The following is a 22,290-nucleotide window of genomic DNA, read 5'->3' on the forward strand; positions in this document are numbered from 1 at the left end:
CACAGCGTACGAGAACAGGAAGATGGTGTCCAAAGTTCCAAGGAAGAGTGTGGCTTTCCTAGTATCGGGAAATATATGGCTATTGTTCCAGAGCTGCAGAGAGAAGCAAAAATTACCCCCAAATAGGGATCTCAAATATGCTGATGGGATAACCTAGCCTAACACCAACTTAAAAATGACCAGGAATAACCAGTACGACGCATCTTCAATGCCCCAGCCTTCATCAGAAGCACGAAGCAATCCCAGTACTGTAACACTGACTCCAACCACTAGAGGTCAGTCCCTTTTGCACTTTAGATAAAGATGTTAATGTTTTCATTCCTAAGGGCTATACTGAAGAGGCCCTATACTGTCTTACTTTTCAAAGTACAAACACACCCCACCCGGAATTACCCAGAAAGGGCTGCTTCACATTTGACACTTACTCTTAACTTTTTTTTTGTTGGGGGGACATTGACACCATGATTCTGGTGCAGTTCTCCACTGAATGTCGATTGGTTGGCAGACCCAGATCTGTGCCATGTCATGATGTTAAGCAACTTTTTACTTTGAACACAACTTTTTGAATGTAACCATCAACTCTTTGGGGGCACGGGGCACATATGTAAACTGGAGAAGCTATTGCAGACACCATGCATGCAAAGCTGCCATACGCACGTACACAATACAATGCACACTCTCTTCCCCCCTCCATACCAGTAATTAAAATGGGGGGGGGTGTTGGGATCCCCCCTAGGCCTACTGTGTGGGCTGAGAGGTCCCACTGGAGAGATCAGCTTTTCTCCCCACCTGAAATCTGTAGGAAGACACACATATACACTGCAACCATTAGGCTTGGGGGGAAGCACTTCTTTCAAGATGAACTTAAGCAGGGAAAGAGGAAGGAGCTTTTAAGGCACAAAGGAAGCTCTCTGTGGGCACATCTCTGCCCAGAGGCACCATGTTTGTGACCCTTACTGTGCCATCACAAACAGAACAATGTGCAATGACAGATTATATTGCTGCTTCCAAGTGACAATTTGCAAACAGCCAAGCCATTTTCCATATGGTTATCTGGAGCACAAATCTCTAAAAGCGAGGGATACATTAGTCTTCTGACACTACCTGAAGGCATGAACCAAGAGCGCTGATGATTGTATTGTTACCACACACACAGCCTTTTGAAAGGACTAAGGGACAAGGGTATAGGTTAAGTGTGGAGCTGTGTGTACTTGCCCTGAATCAGAAAGGGAGGCAACCTGAGCTACTGCATGCCAGTGTGGTGTAGTGGTTAAGAGTGGTAGACTCGTAATCTGGGGAACCAGGTTCGCGTCCCCGCTCCTCCACATGCAGCTGCTGGGTGACCTTGGGCTAGTCGCACGTCTCTGAAGTCTCTCAGCCCCACTCACCTCACAGAGTGTTTGTTGTGGGGGAGGAAGGGAAAGGAGAATGTTAGCCGCTTTGAAACTCCTTCGGGTAGTGATAAAGCGAGATATCAAATCCAAACTCTTCTTCTTCTTCTTAAGAATCACTGAATGCAATTGCTTTACTCCAGAGTAAGAATGCAGAGGATCGCAGCCTTATGGCAACTTGCAGACAGCCAACTTTAGTTTTATGTCGAGTTAGGTGTGGCCAACTGTTGGCCCATAAGTAAAATCTAGGCCCCCAGAGCAATTTGATCTGGTTCTTGGCAGCCCGACTCACTTCTATTATAAGCATGCTAAAAATGTTCCCCCACCATTTCATGTGCATGGAAGAGAAAAATGTCTCCCTCCACCTTGTAAGCAAGGGAGCGATTCCACCGTGTTAATCCTCCTTTTATAGATTTTGTTTTGTGGCACCCCAGCTATTCCTGAGCACTTGTTCTCCACAGCTCCGACACCATGATTGGAAGACAGTACTTGTCTGCTTCTGAGAAAGGAGCCCATTTGGGCAGCAAAATACACATCTGCCACTGTCTCACTCACAGTCTGGGGGAAAGGGAGCAACCCAAGAATACAGAAGCTGGCACAAAAAAATTATAGTGTTATCCTATTCAGGTTTATCTGGAGGCAAGTCCCACCCATTTCTATAGGATCTTCCTTAAGAGCCATTGCTGCTGCAGCTGCTAAAGGACGACAGTCATTTCCCTCTCTTGCTTCCATTAAAGGAAAATTCCAGACGTTACAGAGCTGGGTGAAATCTTAGAAAGCCTACAGTGCTGAAAAAGAGAACGTCACAGAGTCTCCCTTTCTCTTGCTTTTGGCGGTTTGGATGAATACATCCAACACTGTCCAAAGTCAATATTTAATGGAGTCAAGATTACCTACGTCAGAAATCTTGTGCATTCTGCTTATTGAGAAACCAGGCTGGACTCGCACAAGCAGGAGAGCAAGGTGTGCCCCCCCTGAGCCATTCTTTCACATCACTGCTCCTATACAGAGGTCACGTGGGACACAATGCAGTGAAATCAGCCCCATGGAAGCTTCCTCCAATAGATCACTCTCCTGTGACAACAGGATGTAGTGCTTGGACGTTACCCAAAGAAAGCACAGATTATTTGTTTTGGCTCCCACAATGGAGAAGGGAGCTTCCCCTTCCAGGTGACCAACTTTGTGAGATGACCTACCACTTCACAAGTAATAGCTGTTGGGCCCACCCTTCCCTGGTGGACAGAAAAGCATCCCTTTTGGGGGCAACCTGCAGACCTGTAATATGAATTTTATATCTTAGGTTAGCCCTATTCAAACTAAACCCATTGAAATGAATGGATATGACTAACTTACCTCATTTGGCTGGAGGCTGGGGGAGGTGTTGTTATGGGGAAAGGGGGTCCACTGGTTGGATATGCTGACCTTGACATTGCTAAACGTCTTCCGGGAGGCATGAAGCAAAGAGTAGCTGGGAAATTTAAGGGGGTGGGGAAGAGGGGAGAGACAGAGAGAGAAAGAAGGAATATCACACACAGGTTATTTTCTCATACCTACAAGAATTGCTATCTGGTGTCCTGAGAGGTGCTGCCCTTGTCAGTGGCAAGTGCAATATTGGTTAGAGTGGGGAAGGATTTTAAAAACTCGGGAAGACTGCTTTTTGCATCACACTGTAGAAGAACAGAACCTCCCAAAAGCCAAACCAGAAACTAAAATGAATAGAAGATGAATTGGGGCAGGGATTGGGAACCTGTAGCCCCCCTGCTGTTGTTAAGAGTACTACTCCCATTGGCCCCAGCCAGCATAGTCAGTGGTCAAGAATGACTGGAGTTGTAGCCCAGCAACTTCTAGAGCGCCACTAGTTTCTCACCAAAGGCAAGGAGGAGAACACCTGTTCTAGAATAAGAACATCCAAGCAAATATCAAGCAAGCATCTCCATCCAGAATCAGCTTCTTAACTGTCTCTCCACCTTCAACTTGCTCAACCGTCCACAAACCCCACAAAAATGGCTATCGTACAGACTCCGTTGCAACAACCTACCTGAAGAACGTGAGCAGGAACACGGCGACATGATGGTGTGTGCACTGCGACGTGAGGGTCCTGTTTGCAGGCGGCCTCCTCCGAACTCCAGGCATAGCTCTCCTTCTGGCTTCCCCAACTCCCCTCCCCAACCCCCTTTCGCCCTTTCAGGGTAGAACGTAGATTAGGTCATTTCTCTTCTCCCTTAATAATAAAAAAGAGGAAAAAGTAAGCAAAGGCAACATAATCAAAATCATTTTATTATTGCAATCCTCAGAGTCTTTGGACATTCCCAGAGTTGGATGGTCTGGTTTGTTTGACAATGAGAAATCAAACCTTTTGTGTTATCGGCCCATTCTGCCAATAGACATTCAATGGGCGCCTTTTGTGCCAATTTCTACTGAAAACTTTTCTGTTCTGCCAGGCCTTTGCAGGCCATTAAGAATACATTCCCCACAATGGTCTGTTGCTGTTTGTTTCCAATTTCTTTTTGCATTTAACTTGCTTTTAACTTTTTGTGATTTTATTGTCTGGTTTTATGTTTCCATTTTGTTGTAAATCAGTGTGAGATTTTTTATGATGCAGTGTCATATAAACTGTTTTATGAATAAAATTAAAAAGTTTCATAGAACTCAGTGGAATTTACTTATGAGAAAACTGGCTTAGAAATTTTTTTTTCCATTGATGAGTCCCTTTGCACACAGCAGTGTGTCCAAATAACTTGCAAAACTTTAAGTGCATAAAGGATAATGAAAAACTGGAGAATACAATAAAAATCATGCATAAAACAGATGCAATAAAATTGAATAGCAGAGAAAATAACAGCAATAGACAGCAAAATCATCATAACCCATCAAATGCCTGGAAGAAGTTTTCATCTGGCACCAAGAGAATGTTAACTGATGGTGCTACATGGATCTCACAAGGGAGAGCATTCCACAAGCAGGGAAACACAACTGTAAAGGCCCTGTCTCTTGCTGCAACCCTTGGAACCATAGAACTGTAGAGCTGGAAGGGACCCCAAGTGTCATGTAGCCCAATCTCCTGCAATGCAGGAATCTCAACTAAAGGAACCTGGAGGACAGCCTCAAATGAAGATTTAAAAATCTGGGTAGTTTCATATAGGGAGAGGCACGCTGAAAGATTAATGAACTTAGGGTCCTGTCCCACCACTATAAGAGGCCAAATACATTTATGTATATTTGTATGAAAGCAATGGACTCACTAGTAATATGTCTTTCCCAAGACCTGCCACCCCGAGTCTCAACATCTGCCCGAAAGTCCTAATGCAAGATGGCGATATGAGACAAGACATGGTTGGTAGCTGTGCTCTGTTTATGGAGGTCCCTCCCATTTGAGATACTAGCTATTTCTACACAAGAGATGAAAACTTATTTGCCTTTGGAATCCGATGTTGGGGCTGGTTAAAGTAAAGGCTTTGTACTGCTGTTTTTATACTGGATGAGTGAATTTCTTCTGCTTTATAGTTTATATTACTGATTATAGGAAGAACAGAGTATAAAAACTCTGAAATAAATGCAGCCACAATACCGAAGCAGAGCACACAGGAGCACTGGCCCACATGCTGTATTCTGTTTCCAAAAGCAAGCAGATGCAACTAGCCCGTCCAGGCATTCTGCTTGAATGTATAACCCAGATAAGGATGAGTGCGCTGTCCCACTGCCATCCCCATTACATTTCAATTCTTAGAGGCTGAAGGTTTGAAGCAGGAAGATTCAAGAACTCATGGAGGCTCCGGACAGGCAGGGCTCTAAATCATGCAGGGAATCTCCATGAGTTTAGGAGGCTCCCCCCGATCAGAAACACCTTCCATGATCTTGAGGACAACAGAGCAGGGTGGATTTGATTTAAATTTAAATCACTAGTCAGTAAGACTTGATTTAAATCATTTTTTAAACAGACTCAATTTTGCTGGTATAATCTTAATATTTACAACCAGATGAAGGTTTCATTTTTGGCATAATAAATTTTCAAAGACAATTTTGGTTATACTATTAGAAATACATAGATAATTATGAAATTATTGTGAGGTTTAATAAGTTAACTGTTTATATTTGGAGAACTTTTCTGCTGTACTTTATTGGAAGGAGAAGAATAATCATTTCTTTAATAACAATTTAAACAATTTATTTAACTAAAACAATAACATTATAGCACATGTATCCATGTTTGTTAACTGATGTGGTTAAACTTAAAAAAACAAAACTTAGACTGAGTTTTAGCACACATGAAAAACTTAAAACAAATCCTTATTTCCTGATGAATAGGCTTTGGACTATAATATAACTTAAATAGAAAACTATCTTTAGAAATATTTTTCCTCCAAAAACATTTTATTTTAAAAATCCGATTTAAATAAAAAAAATCTGATTTAAATAAAAAAACACCATTTAATATTTTTTTTTAAAAAAGCATTGATTTTTATCCACCCTTGTCCCCACTCTCTGTTTTGCATGTATGTTGTACTGTACACAGAAACAGAACTCCCAAATTGGAATACATCTGTGTCTCTGACTACAGATTACATTCATTGCTTGAGACGCAGCAGCTTCAAAACCACCCCCTGCCCTATGGCTGGAGTCTCCTAGAGAGAGACAGACAGGGAGAAAGCTGGAGGAGGCAACTGTTATTTGTCTAGGCTTATCTTATCTGTCCTTTAGTTGGCTATTTTTTCCTAGAAGTTGGGAGGGGGAGAAGGAAAATGAGCTGCTAGGAAGAGATCTTGGAGGAGATAAGCCACAGACTGCCCCTAGATCTGTGGCCCTCCAGATGTTGGATTATATCACCTTTAATGGTCAGAGATGATGGGGGTTGTAGTCCAGCAACATCTGGAAGGCCAAAGGTCAGCCACCTCTGCCTTAGGCAAACTACTGTTCTTTCAACCTCATTGTGCCCCCTCAAATCATTAATCCGGAAATAACACAATCATCCTACCTTACAGAGCTCTTGTTAAAGATTCACCATCTTGCCCAATATTCTTAAGGATTACTGAGGTGACATGTGCTGTTCAGGTCTGAGCTACTCTTTAGGGCTATCATGGGACAAATCCAGAGCTTCTAAGCTTCCCTTCTTCTGAGCCAAGGGCCATAAAGGAGAGAGAAAGAGCCTCAACAGATCGGGGTGGAGAAAGAAGGCTCAGCTTCTGAAGCATGGGCTAGATAGTCACCACTAATTATAACGTGAAGGTTGGCTTCACTCTAAAAGATGGGGGTGGTCCTTAGAAGAGGAGCTATGGCTCAGTGGTAAAGCATATTCCTTACATACAGAAGGTCTCAGGTTCAGTTCTTGGCATCACCAGGTAGGGCTGGGAGAGACCCCTGCCTGAGAGCTGCTGCCAGTTTGTGTAGACAATACTGAGCTAGATGGGCCAATGGTCTGATTGAGTTCGATAGCTTCCTGTGTTCCTTCTCTTGCTAGTCAACAGAGGAACCTTGCTGAAATCAGTTCTACTCCAGTAACATTGACAGAAAAACTGTAAAAGCAAAGAATACCAAGGAGTTAGGTAGGACTGATTAAAGGAGTTCCATTTTGCTTCCTACTCACTTTGGCAGCAGGACGCTGCGGGAATTAGCTATATTTGACACAGGAGCATTTGGAAACAACCAGCTAAGAGCAGTCAAGACGCAGAAGGCCTCAGCGGCTCTGGCGATCACAAAGCACTTACTGGGTTAGGCTTGGATTTTCTCAAGCACACAAAGCTTGCAGGAGGCAAAAATTCTGCCAGGAACCAACAGCTGAAGAATATCCCCTTCATTACTTATATGGAAAGCTACTATATACTTTTCTGAGAATTGTACGGCACCAAACATTATCAAACACAGAGTCACATTTGCACGACTCCACTACAGCATGTTGCTCCACAGCCCATGAAATTGGGAAGGGTTCATAAGAGCTTGAAGGTTTTGCCTTCCATCTCATCACACACTGCCTTATTAACTTGATTAAGACATCAAATATTTATCCAGTAGATGCTCCCCTGCAACTCATTTTTCCTCCTCCCTTCCAGAGATTGCTGTAACCATATTTCCATGTTATGGCCGCATCAAGGTTAACTGAGGTTAAAGCTAACAGGATTGCTTCCAATCCATTAAGTAAAATAATGGTTTGGTATCAGCTTGCAAACCAATGTCTCAGGTTGTCTTCACTGCAGTTAGCCCCCAATGCAGAACTTAACTATTAAATCCACAGTGTGGCATTACCTTTATTGGAAACTACCAAAAAGTTTTTTGTTTCTTTAAGGTGGCAAGTTCTTCATCAGACAAAATACTACACAAGACAAGGGGTGACTGTGCATGAAAAAATAAGAAAAGAACAAAACTATGGTTACAGCAAGCCGAAGAAGGGAGGCAAGAATTCATACAAAAGAGGGAAGTTGGCAGCCGGAAGGAACCACAAAGGCCTGCGGTGCACCTCCAATCTCCAATCTATGTACTATTACTTGAACCAGATTGGTGCCAGCAAGTAGCTAATATCCCCAAAATGTTCCTGGTCCCATCTGGGAACAAAGATAAGACTGACTGCACATGTCTTAAAACACCCCAAGAATTAGCTGCCCCGTTTTGCCAAGAAAGCCTTGAGGTACTCTTGCTTCCTCGCCACCCCAAATAACAGAAAACATTCCCTTGAAATAAATGCCCAACACCAACCGAAACACTTGCAAATTGCTGGCGGGATTACAACCTGACCAGGCTTAAACTAAAAACCCCCTTTTGTCTGTTTAATTCGAGAATAAATACAGAAATCCCGGACTTGTTTACTTTCCTCCGGCTTTTAACTCACATGCCTCCAGAGCAGCATTCCCTCCTTAACCTTAACAACATGCCTTGCAAACCTTGTCCCGACAAGGAAATAGGACTCCACCTGCTCAAACAGCTACGTGGCAGCAGGCTGCTGTTAAAAGGCACCCAGGGCCAGCACAACAAGCAGCAGCAGCTTCGGGCCATTTCCCGCTGAAGCCACGGCAAGGCGGACCCGCGTGTCCCAGGGCACGTCTGAATCCGGCCTGACCCGAAAGCCGGAGTCTTTCCTCCTTGCTTTCGAATAAGAATAATAATTTTAAAAAATCACATTCAAGGACAATGACTCAAGAAACCTCACAAACCCGGCCGTGAGCGTGGGCTTGAGCGGCAGTGGAGCCGCCCCTGCCTCCCTCGCCTTCCCCAGCCCTCGTCCCCCGACCACGCCGGGGTTCCTTCCCTTCCCTCCTCGCAGCCCCCGGGAGCCTCCACGTAAACACCGCTCACCTGCCCGCATTTCCAAGGCAACTTCCAGGAAGTCACGTGAGAGCCTCCTCTTCCGAGCCGGCGCCGCTCGCGCGCCACCTCTCCCGCTCCCTCGCCACCTCGGGCCGCGGCCCCGCCCACCTCGCCCTCGCGGTGCACTCTGGGAGTCGTAGTCCTCCTCCTCCTCCTCCTCCTCCCTGCTGCCCCGCGCTTCTTCAGCTCGCGAGGGCGACGGTGAGGCTGCGGTCGCCGGAGCCGGCAGCTCACCACGTTGCTTTCGACGGGCTGCGTTGTGGCGTCGTGGGATCGGGCCGCGCAGCGCCCCTGCGAGGCTGGAAAAGCCTTTGCCTGTTTCCTTCGGGGAGCAAAGCAGCGATTAACTACAAAACAACCACCACCATCTCAAACCCCGTTGAACTGAAGGGGACTGACTTCAGAGTAAACGTGCATAGGATCGGGCCGTCATTTTGCCACTGTCCAGAAGCTGGGAGGGCGAGGGCGCCTCTCCAAATCTTGCTCATTTACCCGGGAGTAAGAATAGGCATTTAACAAGAGATATATTTCCAACAAACTTTTAAAAACTCCTGTGCTTTTTAACAGCTGCCTATCACTTAGAAATCCACCAAGTTGTTATTGTTATTATTTATTGAATTTATATACCGCCCTATACCCGGAGGTTTCATTCAGGGCGGTTCACAAAATACGATAAAAATATAAAACCACAAAATACATAATTAAAATAAAAACAACAACCCAATAACCCCCCCCCCCAATTTAAGAGCATAGGATCCTCACAACATTTAAAGTAAGTTGTCTCCATCTCTGCATCTCTACCTGTAGAATGCCTGCCTTCTGCTATGCATCTCTGAGAGGTGCAAACTTTCCAGTTGCTCAGAAATCTTTACCAATAGGAATGGAAATGGAGCCAGTGAATGGACTGTTAAAACAACACACACAAAAAAAAAACCTCTTACTCTTGCTGCAGTTATTGTGCTAGAAGGGATTTTACCTTTTGAGATTAAACAGCTCATCCTAGGGGGATACCACAGTCCCATTCCCCCACCCCTGCAAGGCTTCTGTGCTTCTAACAGTGATATATGAAAGGCAGAATTTCAACTAGCACAGTTTTTTCCTGACATGGACATGCAGCAAAAGGAATGGCTCCAGCCTCCACCTGACAGAGCTTCAGTCCATTTTTAGATAGTGAGAACCTCAGTAGGCATCGCCCATAGGTTTATGTGCTGGCATGAGAAAAAACCCGCAGAATGTGCAGAGCAGGAAGAAAAGGTGGATATCATAGTTTCTTTCTGTTGCTAGATTTGAACGATGGTTTCTGGATAACTTATTAATTATTTGACAGCTTGCTTCTCTCCTGGAGTCTAGAGACCTGTATCAGTTACTTGACTGCTGTGTGAGAAAAATTCTCAGTGCAGTTTGTAGGGGGAATATTGTTATTCTGAAATGTATAGCTAAACCAGATGCATATTTGATGTTAGTAGTAAATTAGGCTTAATAATGCAAGCAGCATCGTTACCAAAGCAAGGCTCTATGGACCTGAAAGCACATGCTACTGACTACAATAGCAATTCTGACTCAACATGTATAGGATTGGACTCGTAAATTAATGAGGAAGTTAAGTTTTTTTCTTTTAGGATATCAGGCCTGTGCTTTACTTCTCTGTACTTTCAACACAAGTGACTTCTCACTTTTGATCCTGTTTGAGAAAGTTGTGCAGACTTAAACTCTTTGTGTAGTGCAATCCTGCGAATGCCCAAGGCTGCAGTCCTATACGGGATCCACTTACCTAGGGGTAAGCTCCCCCATCCCTTGGAAAACAGTGGCACTTACCTCTTAGTGGCCAAGCGCAGAATGTTGCTGCTGGTTTCTTTATGACTGCCTGACAATGATTCACTTTTCAGCATTCATGCCATTCAGAGAAATACAACACTTCCTTTGCACTGAGCTAGGAAGTGGCTTTCATATACAGCTGTATAGGAGTGCCTCTCTGGGGGTTGGTGCTTCAAGTAAGTAGTTAAAGAAAAGCTCAAGGATTGAGTTGGGTAAGATTTATTTTATAAACAGAATAGCCTGAAGACGTTGAACTTGTAGGACTACATTTCCCATCAGGCTGCAAGCAAGCCCAGGAAAGGTGGGAGGGGAATACAAAGAGAGCTATACCTGGCTGTGCAGGTAAGAGAAAAGGGTGAACAACAGGTGAACAAAAGTTGGTGTCGAGGTTTACTACTGCTTTAAGATATTGTGGAGGGTTTTAATGTTTTACTGCATTGAGCAATGGCTGTCCCTTCTGTGGTCTGAGGAAGGGAAATTTTTGCTGGAGCAAGAGTTGGAAGGAGGAATTGTGGAAAGGGGAACTGATGGTGGCTTCGATGTTACGCTTGCTGTGATAACGAGGAAGCAGTTCTGCAAGGGGGCAGGCGCTGGAAAGAAAGGTTTCTCTTTGTTACTGATAAACCTACGAAGGGAAAATACAGGAGTGTGTGGGCTGGAAAAACTGCTCTTTCTCTCTGCCGCTCATACCGGTCCTAATGACTTATAAATGCACACTTTCTACCTGTTGTCCTTGGGTGTAAAAAGATATCTGCTCACCATGAGAGAATAGCTTCTTTGTGACAGTAGTGCTGACAAGACAGTGCCTACTTGTTCTAATTTTTCTCCCAGCAAAAGCTGACCTCTCTCTTAGTACTGTGGATTATATGAATCGTGCTTTCTCAAGAGTGTCATGATAAAGAGGTTGCTTCATGCGATCGGGTGATTCATCCAGCATAGGTAGAAGTAGATCTCAGGCTTGTGTGATCTTTGTTAGTTTTTACTATAAAAAAACCCTGAGGTGAAGCAACTGTGAGGGTGCAAAATGGCGGTTTGGGGTCAGCTAGGGCGACTAGGTATAAAGTGATTTAGGGGGATGAGCTACCTACCAAGTGCATCCAATCCTCAAATTATTTGGTGGTGGGGAGAAGTAGAGGGGTTTTTATGAAATCCACAACCCTCAACCCTGATCACCACAACTTCTGCCCAATTCCCCGCTTGTACACAGTACCTAAGAGAGTGGGACCCCCATCTGCCTACCCCAACCCAGTAATTTGAAAACTAGCTGCATTTTAACATCCTTGTGCTAGAATGACCTGCATATAAAAGAAAAGAAAAAAAGACACGGCATTTTAGACCTTTGATTGCCATTGCTAAACAACTGGGAGACAGAAACCCTTGCAAATCCACTGCATATCACTCTGTTTTGTCCTGGCCCCAGATTTATGTGGGCACATCATGCAGAACACCCAACACCTCCAGTTCAAAAGATAACAGGCAGCAGGATTAAAGTTTACCCTGCCAATGCAGATGATGTCTGTTGTTATTATTATACCCATATTGGAGCTGTGGGCCAACAGCAAATTCACACCATCCCTTGTAAGCCCATTCAACACACGTATCAACTGTATGGATTCCCCCAAAGCATCTTGGGGAGTGTAGTTTTTGGGAAAGGCATGTGTTTTAAATGTGTGTTGAATGGGCTTTAAATGGAGAGTGTGGGTTGCCCAATGCTGCTACTCCCACTTTGTTGCAGGGCAGGGGCGAGTTAGAGTAGTGTACGACAACCCTGAAGTGTAGTCCAGTGTTATGCTGGTGTTTTGCTTTTTGTTCAGTAAGTGGGTAGGAAATGCTGAAAAGTTGGGCGTAATTAATTAAGGGTTAGAGGGGGACATGGGAGCTAGGGAAATTAAGGTCTTCAGCCATGGATGGAAAGATGTCTGAATGAGAAACAATGGAGAAAGCAAGTTTTTTTCTGATTTTGACAAAGAGGAATGGCTGAGGGGCTCAGAATGAAGCTAGCGGGGCAGGCTGCCTTCTGCTGTCCATCAGCATTTACTGCCTGAGATGATTGCCTCCCTCTGCCTAATGGCAGGGCCAGCCCTGATAGGATTGCAGGCTACATTGCCAGCTTTAGCTTTAAACCTAAAAAGGTATGATTTCCCTGTTACGCTGCTGCAGTGGCCTATACAAGTTTATTACTAAACAAGATGGGGCTGAACTGGACAGAGCCAGGCTGCCACTTGAAACCCTGTCATTATGAAAACCTGACCTGCTGGAGGTAGAATTAAAGCCCTCTAGCAAACTCCACACACTCCTTTGCCACTCAGTAGTTAGGCGAATTTTTCCATTGTCTTTAACAGTAGCTGCAAATAACAATAACAACTAGGGACCAAAGTACTTTAAGGGCTGTCTCCTTATGCTCCATCTTGATCAGTGATCTCTCTGTTGGGGCACTCCAGGTGCTTCCTCACGCTCCTCTGGTTTGGTTGACTGAGCCTTTAGTGCGGAAGGCCCTGTGGGACTCCCTGCCACTGGAGGTTTGGCAGCAACCATTGCTCTCTTCTTGCAGATGTCTTTTGAATAATATATTACTTCCAAAGGACTTTGCAATATGAATTTTCCCTTTTCAACCGATTGGTATTTGTTCATGTTTTTATGGAGGCTTTCTGTTGATTTTATTTTCATATGCTGCATACTGCCTTGATATTTATTAATTTTTTAATGAAAGTGCAGCGTATAAATACATAAACAGCCAAGCAAATAGTAGGAAGAGGGAGTGCAGCGATGAAATGTTGCAGTGCGAAGTACTTCCGCCAGCAGACTGACACTCTTTGGGCCCAGTATCTCTGCTGAGTGGTACAACATGATCAGGAAGAACATAAGCTCCTACTACTAGTTAAATGGTATTTGGAGTCTGGCTGTTCTTTGCACTCATTCTTGCTCACACTATTCTAGGGCCAAGTCGCTCAGGGCTCCAGAAGATCATGGCTTTCTCCAGTTCTGACATGGATGAGGCTTTTGACTACTTGTTCAAGATCATTCTGATTGGAGACTCTAACGTGGGGAAGACGTGTGTGGTCCATCGCTTCAAGTCTGGGCAATACTACGCAAAGCAGCAGAACACTATTGGAGTGGACTTCACGGTACGTTCGCTGGAGATTGACGGCAAGAAAGTGAAGGTTAGTGACACAGTCTCCTTTCTCCACTGGTGGGCGTGGGCAGGTGGGCATGGCTTGCCCAAAATAGCCTCACAGGCCAAACAGGAGGCTTGGTGGGTCTCAATAGACTTGTGGTAAACAGTGTTTCCATGCGCTGCTCTGGTTCACCAGAAGCGGCTTAGTCATGCTGGCCACATGACCCGGAAGCTGTACGCCGGCTCTCTTGGCCAGTAAAGCGAGATGAGCGCCGCAACCCCAGAGTCGGCCATGACTGGACCTAATGGTCAGGGGTCCCTTTACCTTTTTACCTGCTTACCTGAGAGCAAGTCCTTTTGAGCGCACAGGGGGCTTACTTCTGATTAGACCCACAGGATTGCACTGTGTAAATAGATTAAAGAGGTGATCAACTGGAGATTTTGATGGCAATTCTTGCAAGTTGACTGTGGGCTAAATGTGTTTGTGGATAAATATGACTGCAGTCTGGAGACTGTATTTCAACTCACTGCTCTTTCTGTTCAGTAAACTTAGGTTGACTTGAAGGATCAGTCTCTGGGAGAAAGTTAATTTTATTTCCTTGTCTCTTTCCCAACCTCCACTCTGCCTTTCAGATACAGGTGTGGGACACAGCAGGTCAAGAACGCTTCCAGACTATAACCCAGAGTTATTATCGCAGTGCCCATGGGGCTATTCTTGCCTACGATATGACCAGGAGGTCTACTTTTGAGTCAATTCCTCACTGGATTCATGAGATTGAAAAATATGGTGCTGCCAACCTGGTCCTGATGTTGATTGGTAGGTGATAAATTCTACCACCAATAGCATGAGTTTAAACTTATCTGCTTTTTCTTGGTCATTAATTTTGAAATTTATTTTTAAAGCTGAAGCAAGCATGCATAGTCCTTTTTTCTGAACTAGGAAGAGAGAACCAAGAGAAATGGATGAGCTCAGAGGGATAATACTACTAAGGGACATGGGTGGCACGGTGGTCTAAACCACTGAGCTTCTTGGGCTTGCTGATTGGAAGGTTGGTGGTTCGAATCCCCGTGATGGGGTGAGCACCCATTGCTCTGTCCCAGCTTCTGCCAATCTAGCAGTTTGAAAGCACACCAGTGCAAGTAGATTAACAGGTACCACTGCGGCAGAAAGGTAAAAGGTGTTTCCGTGCACTCTGGTTTCCGTCATGGTGTCCCATTGCGCCAGAAGTGGTTTATAGCCATGCTGGCAACATGACCTGGAAAGCTCTCTGTGTACAAAAACCAGATCCCTCGGCCTGAAAGTGAGATGAGTGCCGCAACACCGTAGTTGCCTTTGACTGGACTTAACCGTCCAGGGGTCCTTTACCTTTACCTACTACTATAATTTATTACTTATACCCCACCCATCTAGCTGGGTTGCCCCAGCCACTCTGGGTGGCTTCCAACATAATAAAAACACAGCAAAACGTCAAACATTAAAAACTTCCCAATACAGGGCTGCCTTTTGATGTCTTCGGAAAGTTGTGTAGTTGTTAATTTGTTTGACATCTGATGGGTGGGCGTTTCATAGGACGGGCACGACTACAAAAAAGGCCCTCTGCTTGGTTCCCTGTGACCTTACTTCTTGCAGTGAGGGAACCACCAGAAGGGCCTCAGAACTGGACCTCAGGCTGAACGATGAGGGTGGAGATGCTCCTTCAAGTAGACAGGGCTGAGGCCATGTAGGGATTTAAGGGTCAGCATAATCACTGTGCTCAAAAATGTCCTGGCAGCCAATGCAGATCTTTTATGACCAGAGATATTTGGCCCCGGTGATCACTTCTGGCTTTCCCATTTGTCAGAATAGACTCAACTGACTGCATTAAGGATCCAGTTATAAGTTAGGAGATAATACTTGCGAGTAGGTAAATGGGAACCCTGCAGCAGCTCCCCACTTGTCACTTCTTTCCAGGATGACAAGAAATCATTAATGAGTCCTATTTGGGTTCAAACCACTACAAATCCACCTAACAGTTACCTCGTTCAACTCACATTTTACCAGCTTCCTCACAAGGATATAATGGGGGACTGACTTTGATTTGATAGTCGTAACTCAGTTTGGGTTTTTTGAATTATTTTTTATTCATTTTACAATACAAAAATATAAAAACACATAACACAATTTTTCACAAATACATTTTTTGGAGTTCCCTCAGCTCTTCTGCAAATCTTCCATTTTAGTCCTTCTTCCGCATTTCTTAATCTAATATTGCCTTTTATTAAAAACCTCCTCCCTCTTATTTCCTTTTTTACAATATTTCTGATATTATTTTCACAGAGCCTCTTGCAAACCTACAAACAACTCAGTTTTAATCTTGTTGTAGCATGTCTCCTTTACGCCGCCTAGAGACAGCTGTGGTTGAGTGGCACGCAAATGGTTGACTAATAATAATAATAATAATAATAATAATAATAATAATAATAATAGTTTATTATTTGTACCCTGCCCATCTGGCTGGATTTCCCCAGCCACTCTGGGCAGCTTCCACAAAGACCAAAAATACACTAAGATGTCGCACATTAAAAACTTCCCTGAACAGGGCTGCCTTCAGATGTCTTCTGAATGTCAGGTAGTTGTTTATCTCTTTGACATCTGATGGGAGGGCGTTCCACAGGGCGGGCGCCACTACCGAGAAGGCCCTCTGCCTGGTTCCCTCTAGCTTTGCTTCTCGCAATGAGGGAACTGTCAGAAGGCCCTCGGCGCTGGACCTTAGCATCCGGGCTGAACGATGGCGGTGGAGACGCTCCTTCAGGTATACTGGGCCGAGGCCGTTTAGGGCTTTAAAGGTCAACACCAACACTTTGAATTGTGCTCGGAAACATACTGAAGTACATAAATAAACCATGACCCACGCTGCTTGATGTATGTATCCAAAATGTCACTGAAACCTTCTTAATCCATTTCAAAGGGAACAAGTCAGATGAAGCAGAGAAGCGCCAAGTCCTGTTTGAAGATGCTTGCACTCTAGCGGAGAAGCATGGCATCCTTGCTGTATTGGAGACATCCGCCAAAGAGGCCCAGAATGTTGACGAAGTCTTCATCCTCATGGCTAAAGAGCTGATGGCCAGGAATACCTTGCAGCTGCATGGCGAGGCTGCCTATTCAGATACCATCCATCTGGACAGCAGGCCAGTGGTTTCTAATTGGGATGATGAGAAGTCCAACTGCTCATGTTGATGAGGTGCTTTCAAGGAGAAGAAGCAACCAGGGGTGATTCCTGGGGCCTGCTTTGTTATGAGAATCCCTCTGCTAGCCTCATTTTGCCAGCCTGATAACATTTCAGCCAGGCAACTTCGACTTCGTGTCGTTCTTCAGAAGCGGAGGCCACCCTTTGTTCTGACGGGTTGCAGTGGCTGAGACTGGCAGTGCTACCTTTCAGCTGAAGAGAAGGAAGGTCTATTGGAAACCATTTGCTTAAGTGGACAGTTAACTATTTTTTGCCCAGTCAGGTGTCTGTTTGTTTCTACCAATGGCTGTGGAAAATAATGGTGAGTTTACTTGCCAGTCACTACAATCTCTTCTTGTATATGTTAGCTTCTAATTGGTGGTGCCATTGACAGCCATTGGCAGCCCGTGTAGTGAAATGTTAAAAAGAATGGCTTTGAATGGTTGCATCCCAGACGCCTCCTTTACCAAGCGGCCCAGTGCTTTTGTAGCAATCTCAGAAACTTGATTAATCGAGGGCAGTTGACTGGTCTTTTTGTCAGTTTTCTTAGGATTCTCCCCACCTCTCCTTGCCATCAATGGCTAGCCTTTATGAAGATGTTTTAAGGGGGGATTTTTGTGTGCCTGTTTCCTTTACTCACTCCAACTGATGGCAAACAATTCAAAGTAAAAAGCGTTTATATGATGTTCCCTTTTGGAAATTTGAATCGACTGAAGTTGTTACACCAGAGTTTTCCAACTATGTGTAATATTGTTTTACATCTACTACAAGTTTTATCAAAGAAATCCCTGGTTTTAGCCTAAGGGGGCATCTGGTCCATAGGCCTCTTTTTAGGCCTTGTGGCACATTTGGAGTTTTTAGGGAGTGCGGTGGGTGTCGTTTCTCTCTCCCCCCACCCCCCACCCCACCCCACCAAAAGCCAGTGGAAGAGAGCACATCTGCACACAATTCACTTTTCGTGGGATATGGGTGAAAATTGGTTTCAGTAGAATTTGAGTCATGGAAAACCCACAGATCTGAAATAGGAAGTGGCAAAGAGCACGACTCTTCCAACTTCCTCCTATGCACTTACTAAGGGAGAAAATGGTAATCGCCCTGAGCCCCTCATGACCAAGGGGGGAGGGCTTTGTGGGTTCCACAGAAGCCACATTGGTGACCTGTGATGTAGTCTAACATTCTCTTGCCAGGCAGTTGCCTCAAGCAAGTTTGCCCATAGGGCCTGAAATACAGCAGCCATTGTCCTCCTTATGCCCCGAGCATCTGCATGCAATAATGTAGGAGGATAAAAATCTAAGACAGGAGCCACAACCACATCCTGTGGCAGTGGATTCTATACAGTGACGTGTTAAATAGTACTTCCCTTTCTTTCTGTCTGTCTGTCTGGAAGCAATGGAGTCTCAACTTCATGCTGTGACCTTGAGGTCTCTTCTTATGAGGAACGGAAATCTCTGTCCATTATCAGTGCATGATGTTGGCTCAGGAATAAATAAGTATATAGAAAGGAGAATTCCTGGATTGCAAGATCCAAGTTTGGGGCTCATTGGTGAGAGAACCCCAGCAGAGATTTAAAACCACAAAGCAATGCAGCAACATAAGGCATGGAAATATAGGCTGTTAAGACTTTTAAAATATGCCTTTCTATGTGAGTTCCAAAATAGCTGCCTCTTCTCCCAGCATAGGAAAAGACCATGTTTAGTATGTTAAAAATGGTTTACTTACAAACTCTCCAAAGGTCAGATTCACATGCTTTTGCATACATCAGTCAGAAAGGCTGCACAGGCCTTTCTTAGTTTAGTTCCAAGGTGGTGAAAGTTATTATTGGTAATAATTATTGGTTTAGGAACTCAAGAGTGGCTTGAGAGAGCCACGCGGTCTGAACTGGAGAAACCAGTTCGGACCTCACACATTGAGCTTCTCAGGTAGACCTCCTCCCAAGGTGAAGGGGAACGACCTAGGCTAAGCCTGACAGGATATCTTGCTCTATGGTCTTAACCCCTTCATGCATCACTTAAGACTTAAGCATGTTGGTTAAATAAGAATGAGACTGGTTATCCCACACGTGAAGGGAGCCCCACACAGAATTGCTGGAGTAGCTCAAGGCCCTCCTAGCCAGCAACAGTGACAGCCACTTGTATCCACCTAATTATTTCCACATTAACAAAGTCCACAAATAAACAGGACAGCTAGCTCATGCTTCTGCCTCTATAGTTTATGCATGTGCATAATGCTTGGGCTACAGTGGATATGAAAATCTGTGAACTGGCAAAAAAATTAGTTTTTACTGTTGCTGATAAGTTGTAAAAAGTGCTGCCAACATCAATGGGGGCGGGGAGAGAAAAGAAATAAATTAGGCAATTGCTGTTCACCCCACCACCACTTCTCATGACCCAGTTTGTGCATACACGTGAACTGAATTGCAACCACTTTGACTGTTTTCAGCCTGAGGGTAGAGCGAGTCTTTTTTTAGCAATCTGTATGCTGTTCTGGGAGTGTTTTTTGGGTTAACGCCTGAAATAAGGCTGTTTCTCTCATCCTTCCAAGGCACTCTCATGCAACTACTACGGATGACCACATAATCTGAAAGGTGTACTGAGGCACAAAATGCCTATGAAAAGGGATACAGCATGTCAACAGATAGCACTGTACTAATTTCAATAGTTTATACCGCCATATTTATCTCTGAATACTTGTGTGTCTGAACACATGCCTCAACCTAGGGGAAACATTTTACCCGACATCTTCACGAATCTCACTCATTTTGATAGTAGCACCTGCCTTTGAAACACAGATTAGGTCAGCATTTTCTGATTTAAGGCAGTTAGGTCTCATTGACTACAACGTGACAACCTGACATTACACATTTTACTCCCAATTCAGTGGCAAGGATTAAAGCATAGGACTCATGCCATTACTCAAAAAAATGTTTTTGTCTCTCTCATACAAAGCTTCTCTCTTCTCTATAACATTGCAATTAGTTGAATCTATATGCTGCTATTAAGCATGAAGGGGATGGAAATATCCAGATGACCAATTGCTACTGGTGACTCAAAACTGGATGCAGAGGTCAGGAAACACATTTTCATCCTAAATTTTGCAGGTTTTTTGCAGCCCACATTTGAGAAAACTGCTATTACGACAAAATCGAGAGCACATGGGAACGTAACTAAAATATAGGATTTCCAAAAGTTGAAAACGAATTTGCTTTTCGGTTGTTTTTTTATTATCATTTGGGAAAAGTGCTTCTTACAAAAGGCAGCTGCAAAGTAACACAGACTTCAGCAACAGTTTCCGATTCCATTTAAAAGTGAAAGGAGACGCAATCCAAAGGACATAAGCAGCAGAACAGTTTTAGGACAATCCAGCAGCATTAAATGTAAATGGGAAGTTAAAATTCCATTAAAGAGACAGTGGGAAGAGGGAGAAAAAGGGTAGAGGGGCTGGGGGCATCTGGAGTTTTTTCTTGGCAGAACTGGAGCCTGATTGTGTGGCTGCTTGTTTGATGGGAACAGCCAAGAGGTAATGTGGGTTCTTTTAAACAGAGAGAGAGAGAGAAAGAGATAGAAGTGTTTTCCTGGATAAAACTCTTCAGTGATTGCTAATGATGATCTCAAACATGTCTAAGAGGAAGGAAATACAGGGATTCTAAGATGCTGGTGCCCTAACTGGGTATTAGGCTGGTCAGAACCCTCTTTGGCTAACCATATCCCTGTGCCTGTGCAGCCCAAAAGGAGTGTAAAGGTGGCTGGGAAGATATAAGAGTGCTGGTGTCATTAAGGAGATGCCTATCACCAAGTTAAATGAGCTGGTTTCAAGACCACTTCCAAAAAAAAAAACTTGGTTGAGACCACGACTGCTTCAAAGCTCGCAGGGACTTCAGACTTCATGCGCCAAGTAAAGGGGTGGTGGTGGGGTCTAAAGTGGGTGATGGTGAAAGAGAAAAGAAGAGAGAAGCGAAAGGGTTTAATACACACATATACTAAGTTGCCCAGCCCTTGGGATACAACTCTGCATTTTATTTGTATATACATACATAGAAAGTTCTCCTTTCACACACAAAAAAACCACATTTCCCTCTCATGCCGAACAGTAAAAACCCGGAACATTCGCGCCTGGTTCTGGTTACACAGTAGTAAATAGTAATGTGCAAGTAAACAAGTGACCAAAACCACAAATGAACACGTGTACATGGGGTGGGAGTCGGGTCTGGAATGGAACTGAAGCCGGCCAAGGGAAAAGAACGAACAGACGACACCGCTGGCCCGAAATCTGAAGTAGTAAAAAATAAATGTTTCCGAAGTCCGTAATGGAAAGAGGCCATTGGCCAACTCCTGCCCATCCCTGCCCCTGCCGCACAACCGCCGCTCTCACATTTGTCTCTGGGCTCTTCAAGATGAGTGTGGAAGTCCTGTAAACACTTGAACCTTGGAACTGGGTGAATCCCCGACAGGAACACAGATATGAAGCAACAAGTCTAATCTAACTGTCTGACAGTTAAATTCCTTTTTTTTTTACAAAAAAAAAACCCTAACGTTTTAAAGGTTTATTACATGTCATTTGTTTAACAGAGAAGAAAAAAACACACACTCCTGGGGTTGGGGGAGCTTTGAGGCCGGGAGAAAGGAGGGCGGGGTGGGGTTCAGGGAGAGGAGGAGACAGACCCTGGGTAAAAAGTTATTACAACAGCAGCACCTGGAATGGATAGGCCTGCCTAGGAGGAGAAAAAAACACAGGCACTGCCACAACACCACAGGAAAAAGAGCTACTGCCTGAAAACTGGAGCAGGCAGTCCAAAACTCCACAAAGAGGTGCTATAGAGCCAAGTCGTAATAGTCTTCCAGCTCATCGTGAAACAAGTCCCATTCGTCCTCTGAGTCTGTCAGGTCATCGTCGCCTCCTGCTGCCAACAGCATGAGAAGCATCTCGCCCAGCTCAAAGGTCACCACCTCGTCCTCGTCGTTCTCAAAGGGATCGCTGCCCTCCCTGTCCTCGATGAACTCCCAAAACCGGTTTCTCCGTTGGGCCTGCAAGGGAAGCATAAGAGATTGCCCTCAGGTGTCTCACATTTCCCATACTCTTTCTTGTAAGGCAGCGCAAAGGCACATCTCTCTCTCTCTCCCATGTTCCGTGTTCCTCTACTAAACACTGGGCAAAACTGGTAACATTCAGGGCACCTCTAGGCAGAGAGATTTTGGGTGCCTGGTATGCCGACTGAGCGCTACTGATCCCGCAAGCCGCAGAGGGCAGACTGTTGTGCTGATCCCAGCCAGCACACAATGGCAGTCTGAGGGACATGGGGAAGGCAATAGCTCGGTGACAGAGTGCATGCTGTATTTGCAAATGCTCCCAAGTTCAGTCCCTGGCATCTCCAGATATGGCTCGGAAAGACGCCTGCACGAAACATGGGAGAGACGCTGGCAGTCGGTGTTGAGAATAATGGCGTTAGATAGACCCACAATCTGGCTCAGTGTGA

The 22,290-nt window shown here is 44.7% G+C and overlaps 3 protein-coding genes across 16 annotated transcripts in view; 1 reads left to right on the top strand and 2 right to left on the bottom strand.

Annotated features, from left to right (window-relative positions):
• The window catches only part of SLC37A3 (solute carrier family 37 member 3), a 29,795-nt gene extending 21,009 nt beyond the window's left edge, over positions 1–8,786 (bottom strand). For 2 of the 4 annotated variants that reach the window (XR_014538684.1, XR_014538685.1), the window contains exons 1-4: positions 8,673–8,778; positions 3,430–3,612; positions 2,745–2,859; positions 1–93 (exon numbers count right to left, since the gene is read on the bottom strand). Coding sequence is in view for 2 of the 4 variants with exons in the window: in XM_083572365.1 (XP_083428491.1) it covers positions 1–93; positions 2,745–2,859; positions 3,430–3,524 (303 nt within the window). In the remaining 2 variants the exon portion in view is untranslated. The other 2 variants (XM_083572365.1, XM_083572366.1) reach the window with 2 other exon arrangements.
• Positions 89–20,376, top strand: RAB19 (RAB19, member RAS oncogene family). Of its 9 annotated transcripts, none has more exons than XM_083572408.1 (4): positions 89–275; positions 13,437–13,660; positions 14,248–14,431; positions 16,563–20,376. In XM_083572408.1, the coding sequence occupies exons 1-4, from the start codon at positions 176–178 to the stop codon at positions 16,829–16,831; spliced, it is 777 nt and encodes a 258-aa protein (XP_083428534.1). In that variant the 5' UTR covers positions 89–175; the 3' UTR covers positions 16,832–20,376. The 9 variants fall into 9 exon arrangements, with proteins under 9 accessions (XP_083428534.1, XP_083428537.1, XP_083428536.1 ...); XM_083572411.1 differs by lacking the exon at positions 89–275 and adding an exon at positions 8,848–9,182; XM_083572410.1 differs by lacking the exon at positions 89–275 and adding an exon at positions 8,857–9,237.
• MKRN1 (makorin ring finger protein 1) overlaps positions 20,018–22,290 on the bottom strand; it is a gene marked incomplete at its 5' end in the record, with an annotated part of 23,601 nt that continues 21,328 nt past the window's right edge. For all 3 annotated transcript variants that reach the window (XM_083572369.1, XM_083572368.1, XM_083572367.1), the window contains one exon: positions 20,018–21,841. In XM_083572369.1, coding sequence (XP_083428495.1) covers positions 21,629–21,841 — 213 coding nt within the window. In that variant the 3' untranslated portion in view covers positions 20,018–21,628. The remainder of the gene's footprint in view (positions 21,842–22,290) is intronic.

The sequence above is a fragment of the Podarcis filfolensis genome, assembly GCF_964270895.1.
Source record: "Podarcis filfolensis genome assembly, chromosome: 10".
In the NCBI taxonomy this organism is placed as follows: Eukaryota; Metazoa; Chordata; class Lepidosauria; order Squamata; family Lacertidae; genus Podarcis; species Podarcis filfolensis.